Here is a 7,500-nt window from a genome sequence, read left to right as displayed (position 1 = left end):
TATGCACATATATATATGTGTGTGTGAGTGTGTATACACACACACACACACAGACACACAGATATAACATACATTCATGCATACTGTACATGCATACACACATGTACATACATATGAACATAGTTGTATACATATACACATATAAATATAAGCATGTATGCACATGCACACACACACCTTGTCAACATTGTATTATGAGAAAATAAGTAGAAAAACAGATTAAGAACAACACAGAATAACGTGCTTTTCTTCTATCAAATGAGAGTTGACCAAAGTCTTTAACTCAGTACGCTTCTACTTATAATTAACAGGTATTTGCACACAATTAGAGCAATCATTAGCCGTGTAATTACATGCCTATAGATGTTAAAAATATTTGTATTGAACAACACCATTTCACTTAGATCCTCCTCTTTTCTATATTGTATTGTATATATATATATATATATATATATATATATATCATCATCATATTTGTGTATTAGTATTTCCTTCATTGATGGATTCTACCTCCCACCTCAGCATGCAGCCAAAAAGATTCATTCTGATTCTATCAGGACATCTATTTTTATGCATGTATGTCCACAGCTGGTGAAATGAGAGGAACTCTGAACTTTGTCAAGTTGACATTGTGGGGAAAACCACACACAGTTTAAGTTATAACTTCTGTGGTTAATGTTATGGCATAATTTGTTCAGTTTAAAAGGGAGGCTGTTCTGATATGTAATAATGTAGAGTTGTGAAACATGGGACAGTGAATGTAGAGGTCTGTATGTGGTGTGCGTAAGATGGAAGAGCTTTATATAGTGTAAGATGTGTGATGTTGAATTGAAAAAATGTGTAATGTGATTAGAGAGGAACAAGTTCAATTAGGTCTGCTGAATTTGGAATGAATGCTGCTGGGAATGTGTGTGAGAGAGAGAGAGAGAGAGAGAGAGAGAGAGAGAGAGAGAGAGAGAGAGAGAGAGAGAGAGAGAGAGAGAGAGAGAGAGAGAGAGAAAGCAAGGCACACACACACACACACAAATAAACAAGAATATTGTTTCATTAATAAATAGAACAAAAAAAAGTGACAAAAAAATAAGTAAAAATTGTTACAATGATGGGTGGAGCTGATCTGAAATAAATTGGACCAGCTGGGACATGCTCCATTTTGATGAGATAATTATATAATAGTGTTTTATAATTAGTTGACTCATTGTTAATAATAAGACTTGTTAATTAGTTAAGAAAATAATTGTTATATGCCATACTAATTTTGCTTGAGAACTATATTAAGGATACACAAAACTCCAGGCTTTGTGTCTTTAATAGAACAGAAATAATAATTACATTTTTTTTTTCATATGTCTTTCAGTAGATTACCACCACCAGAATTATATAAAGCCCAGTCTACATAGCTCTACAAATGAAACTATAATGCACATGGTTTTCTCAAGAATATTTTTCAAAAATATTATAATGAACTTATTGTATGCACTGCTCAGGTGCACTCGAATTTGTCATAAAAGTGTAAAAGAAGGGACAGCAAACAGTTTATTTTTTCTACTCTAGACACAAGGCCCAAAATTTTTGAGGGAGTATGGGGCGGGGAGCTGTCGATTAGATCCATCCCAGTACGCAAATGGTACTTAATTTATCGACTCCACAAGGATGGAAGGCAAAGTCAATCTCAGCAGAATTTGAACACAGAATGTAAAGATAGACAAAATACCGCTAAGCATTTTGCCCGGCGAGCTAACGTTTCTGCCAGCTCACCGCCTTAGAAAACAGTTTATTAAGTTAAGTAAAGAAAGACAGCAATGAAAGCCAAAAGTACATGCACAATACACATGATAAAACAGAAAAAAGACAGAGAAGCGAACAGTAAAAGAGCCATAAAGAGGAAAGAATGCAGGGGCATGTCAGGAATTTTGAGAAGCATGGAATTGTTGAAAGATGCATTAGTGTCCTGACAGCTAACAACAGATGTTGATAGTTTGTTCTACATTTTCACAATTTTGAACATATTTCCAAAACTCTGCATGGCTGCTCTGCTGTTTCTTCAGTTTATAAATCTAACTTTTGTAATTTAAAACCACTTAGACTTATCTTAATTTGGTTCCTTATTTTAATATATTTTACTCTCAGACTCAGACAGCAGACACACATTTACAACGATTACTAAAGAAAGCCATTCAACTCCTCAGTATTTCCATGTGGTATGACAGAAGTGATGAATCTCAGGATTGGGACTCAAAGAACAGATTCTAGAAAAATAACAATACATATACCATCAGAATCTTCAGGAAAATGAACTCGTCAAGGTCTTCAATTTGTAGTTTGACCAGTAAAAAGCTAAATGTTGTCACACTTTATAATCTCTCTCCTTATGACAAAAAAGGTAGAGACCGGGCGCAAGAAGCTGCCAGGATACTTTTACTAAATGCTCTCAAAATGGAACCAAATGTTCATGAAATATTCTTTGCAGACACAAAACCAAATCCTTTATATCAAGAAATTGATCAGACAATTTTCTCACTATCAAATTTGTCCACGGCCATCACTGCTGATGTAATCAGCAGACATAAAGATGAGTTTCGTTTCCACACAACCATTCGACGGACTGAAGTGAATAAGAGTTTAAATGAAATCTATTCGGGGTTGGCTTGGAAAAAACTTGGTAAGTTCTGATCCAGACTAATTCCTCATTCTGTTAAATATTCAAACCCTATCATTATTGTAGCTAGAGTGTGAGCGACCAAGGGGCTGTTACTGAGTTTGTCCCCTGCTCCTGCTGGACTAGTACAGCCTATAGAGCTTATACAGCAAACCCCAAAGTGCCATTCCTATAAAAGTGCTGCCTCAGGCAAACTGCCCATTCTACCATCCTTAGTGTAGTGAGTGCTTTTACGTGCCACCGGCACAAGGGCCAGTCTGGCGGTACTGGCAATGGCTACGCACAAATGGTGTTTTTTACGTGCCACAGACACAAAATACTGAAATAGTGTAAGAGATAAGAGATTGCTCTGGGCTCGTATTAGGCAAGAAGTTGAAAATCTTTTTTTGGCCCATGACACTGCACGAACCCTAAGTAAGGCATGTATAACATTTGAATGAAATCGGTTGGGTAGTTCTTGAGTTTTGTGATGCACACATACATACAGACAGACATACACACATTCTCAGTTTTATATATATAGATATAGATATATATATATATTCCAATTTTCTAACATTAGGTTTTTGCCTCTATACACTTGTCTACCCACAAGTTGTAAAAGAATCTTCCAGAATATGTTTCAAAGACTTTGTGGACAATGGTGGGTAAGTGGCAGCTTTCTTTCACATTCTTACAACTTGTTCTAATTGTGGTTGTGGTGGCAGTGGTACATCCTACAGTGGTGCATTCTAGGGCTACTCTATACTGTAGCATTGTCCTTTACATTCAACCCTGCATATCATCCTTCCAGGAGTAATGAAATAACATTGGGGATGATTGAATCAAATATTCTACTCCATCAAAATGCGTGACCTTGTGCTTATGTAAATTGCTGAGGTCAAGCTTGCCTTTCTTCTTTTCAGAGTAGATAAAATAAGAGTCAAATACTGAAGCCGATGGTATCGACTTGGGTGTTCAGTAATTGTAATTTAGAAGCTTTGAGGAGATGGAATGGCAGGTGGAGTTCTGTTGTATCTCGTCAACCAATAAGTGATGTGTTAGAGGGTTCAAGTGACAACAGGGAGTCTGTTGTTGTTCTGTTTCAAATCGGTGATTATAAAGTCTCATGACACTTTACAATGACATGTGAGCAGACATCAATAAAATGATGACTGGGGGTCAATTACATTGTTATGACAGCCACCAGATGGCACTGAAGATAGAAGCAAAGATACATGTTGCTGGGGAGATGTCTCCCAACAGATCCTGGATTCTCATAGTCTTGTACATTCAGTGATGTTACCAATAAAATATGACATTGAAGCTACCTCAGAGAGAGAGATATTTATGGCTAGGGACTGTCTAGCAATAAACATGGCCAACATTGTTGGGCGAATCATTTATTAAACACCACACTATTCAAATTGACTGCGAGATGAGCCGTAATATGAGATTTCATCTGTATCTTTCTCTTTAGTGTTTAGAGTTTAATGGTTTACTCAGAGGAGGAAGAACAGCTGCTGTAAACCCCTTTTGGGATTTCTTGGGCTGATATAAGGAAGGGAGAAAGTTATATTTAGAGCAGAAACCTAGCATGAATATTTGCAAAAGAGTGAACTCTGTTTAAGGGCACACAAGACTTTATTATGGCCAGGGCACCTGAGATCTTATTATTATTATGGCCAGGTTCCAGCCTGGGCGACAGCAACAAAGTCCATCCGCCACACTTCTTGGTCCATCATCTCTGCCTCAAGGTCCTGGATACATTCCAGGCCAAGGTCTGCAATCAAGTTGTCATTATAAATGTGATGACACTGGTTGTCGATGTGTGAGGGTGTTTTAAACCAGGTGATGAGTTTAGTTTCTTGTTTCAGGTCTCCACAACCAGTGTTCTTTACTTCCAACATCTTTGGTTCATTGCATGAATTGGTTAAATATGAAAATATTATCACAAATAGGAATTGTCTGTTCTTCCTTTATTGACTCCTTTGTCTCTGGCAGGACTAAATGGGCTGAGAATTTGCTACAGTGGCTGAAGCAACCTGAGTGGACCCGACTTATAATGAAACGAATCATCACTGGACAGTGCAGTGAAGAACAATACAACATAGAGATGAACAATCTGTTTGTTAAATTCCATCTTCTCGACCCTGCCTATGTGATACAAACATATTACTTTCTGAATCAACAAAAAGGTAAACAGATATCAGCAAAATGTAGAAATAAATTGTAAATGATATAAATCTTTAACAAAAAAAAACTTTGGGGTAATGCAGATGAGAAGTTGGACAAAATATGTAATGTGATGTCAATAAATGAAAAGAAAGAGAAAAGACATTGTATTGCCTTGCATAGGTTGTTCAAAGATTCTATAATATTTTGGGAAAGATTTTCCTTTTCAAATATGAGAAAGAAAATAATTAAAGAGTTCAGAGAAATATGTTGTCACCATAATAAATAAATAATTATTATGTATTTTAATTACCTAATTGTAAAAATAATGATGTAACATGGCATTGAAACTGCTATAGAGAATATCTAAACAATGAATTATATGTAAAAGTTATGCTTTTCTGCTTTTTATTCTAAATTGTACCAAATTTCAATGAACTGATGTGAAGGAAATCTTTGCCAATTTATGGCACTGACTGGCTTCAGCTTACATTTTTACAGAGTAATAACTACTTTAATTAATCCTTCATTAAAGTTCATTAAAAGACAACAAACATACATACATATGGCTAATCATGTGTATATATGTATATATATATATATATGTGTGTGTATCCAGTACATGTTGACATATCCATGCCAGGAAATTTAATTCTTCAACACACCTTCAACAATGTCTTTATATTATTTTCTTAAATGATGTCAGGAAACCAGAGAAGTTGGCCAAAGCAGACTCGGGGATGGAGGTCATAGACAAGTTGACTCAGGATGGAAGAAAGCAAAAATGTCTTACTTATGCGGCAGCATGGAAACAAACACATTAAAAATGGTCATGAAGCAATATTATAACACAATTCTGAGTTCAAATTCTGCTGAGGTCGACTTTGCCTTTCATCCTTTCGGGGTTGATAAATTAAGTACCAGTTGCATACTGAGGTTGATCTAATCGACTGCCCCATCCTCCCCAAAAATTTCAGGCCTTGTGCCTAGAGTAGAAAAGAATCTTATAACACCATCTGCTTGAAATTATCTTTATAACATGGCTGTAAGGGGCAGAGGCCTGGTTGTGTGGAGGTGTAGGTATGGCTCTATGGTTAAGAAGTTTGCTTTCCAACCACATGGTTTCAAGTTCAGTCCTACATCACTGTACGTTGAGCAAGTGTCTTCTACTATAGCCCTGGGCCAACCAAAGCCTTATGAATAGATTTAGTAAAAGAAAACTGAAAGAAGCCCATCCTATATGTGTGTCACGTTGTCTTGACATGATGTGATAATGTGTCACCATTATGCAGGCAGCGTCCTTCATTTCCAATCTTCCAGGAAAACATGTCTGGCCATGAAGATGTATTACTTTACTTGGAAACAAGTGAAGGTTGGTGACAGGAAGGGTATCCAGCTGCAGAAAAATCCCACCAATTCTACCCCAATCCATGCAAGTATGGAAAAGGGGACATTAAAATGAAGATGGTTTAGTTTCCTTCTTATGTTTCAAGTACAAACCCTGTAACAATCAGATTGTCTTTTTATCCTTCAGGGAGCAATAAATACCAGTCATGTACTGAGGGAGAATCTGTAAACCCCCGCTCCCAAATCACTGTTTCTATCATATCACTAAGCAAATCATTTTTATTTTCAGCTTTACCTCAGGTCCATCTTGAGCTCGTGACCCGTAACTACTTGGGAGGGGCTTTTGACTGGACCCTGTTCAAAGAAGAGATCAGCCGAGCAATCCGTGTCCCTTCTCCATTTGACATGTCATCTCGGCTCAGCCTCGATTTAAATGATGTCTTTTATGGTGTTAAAGTTGATGAGTTTATTGTGACAGAATGCCGGAATATTGGTGTGTGGAATGGGAAAAGGCCCCATAACCGTCAAATGCTGCGTTTGAAGGACCGATGTGTACTTATGTAAGATAAAAACATTAAATAACCATTTGTAACAGAGTGGTTTCAATATTGGACAGCTGGCACAAGGTTTGCAATTCTATACATCTATTGCTACTATTTGTTCATTCATTTTGTTGCCTTTTTTCTATGTCAGCATGGGTTAGATGGATATATTATTGAGGCATTATTTTGCAGCTAGATGCCCTTCCTGTCACTAACCCTAATCTGTTTTTCAAGTAAAAGATCTCTTATTCTACGAAGCTTCAAAAGCATTGTATAATGGTAACAGTTATAGTAATGACCATTTTACTGACCAATAAAATATCTAGCAACAAGTATAAACATCTGTAATGAAAAACTCATCTCAATATTGATATTGGTGCCTTGATGACTTTGATGTAAGTGGAGTTTTACGAATTAATTTTGATGGAAACTTTCAAAAAATTAACTGGAATTCATTTTAGAAATATCAGAAACAGTTTTTAGAATGAAATAAACACAAATAGTGTGGACTGAAATAGGATTTTTATTTTTTGCCATCAGGAAAAAAAAAAAAATTGAATACTGATTGACAAATAGTTTTATACGAAGTTAACTTGGTGCATATATAGAGAGTTTCTTTGGACAAGGGTGGCCAAAAAATAATTAAAAAAAAAAAACAGTAATTGTCTTGATATCACATTTCTTAAAAAAAAAAAAAATGAGTGTTCCAATTAGAACAATTGTTGATGTCTACAGAGCTTATCTTTAGGCATCTTTCTAGAAAGGAATGTCACAAATAGTGAAAAAGAAAATAAAAGA

At 36.1% G+C, this 7,500-nt stretch overlaps 1 protein-coding gene across 2 annotated transcripts in view; it reads left to right on the top strand.

Moving 5' to 3' along the window:
• The window catches only part of LOC106876573 (uncharacterized), a 16,392-nt gene that overhangs the window by 2,323 nt on the left and 6,569 nt on the right, over positions 1 to 7,500 (top strand). The window contains exons 2-5 of one of the 2 annotated variants that reach the window (XR_001410258.2): positions 2,131 to 2,662; positions 3,222 to 3,306; positions 4,643 to 4,836; positions 6,450 to 6,786. Coding sequence is in view for 1 of the 2 variants with exons in the window: in XM_014925175.2 (XP_014780661.1) it covers positions 2,293 to 2,662; positions 3,222 to 3,306; positions 4,643 to 4,836; positions 6,450 to 6,724 (924 nt within the window). In the remaining variant the exon portion in view is untranslated. Of the gene's footprint in view, positions 1 to 2,130; positions 2,663 to 3,221; positions 3,307 to 4,642; positions 4,837 to 6,449; positions 7,471 to 7,500 lie in introns of those variants that run through there. The other variant, XM_014925175.2, reaches the window with a different exon arrangement.

The sequence above is a fragment of the Octopus bimaculoides genome, chromosome 10 (assembly GCF_001194135.2).
Source record: "Octopus bimaculoides isolate UCB-OBI-ISO-001 chromosome 10, ASM119413v2, whole genome shotgun sequence".
NCBI classification, from domain to species: Eukaryota; Metazoa; Mollusca; class Cephalopoda; order Octopoda; family Octopodidae; genus Octopus; species Octopus bimaculoides.
Note: the sequence above shows the minus strand (reverse complement) of the source record. Positions and strands in the feature narration are given on the sequence as shown.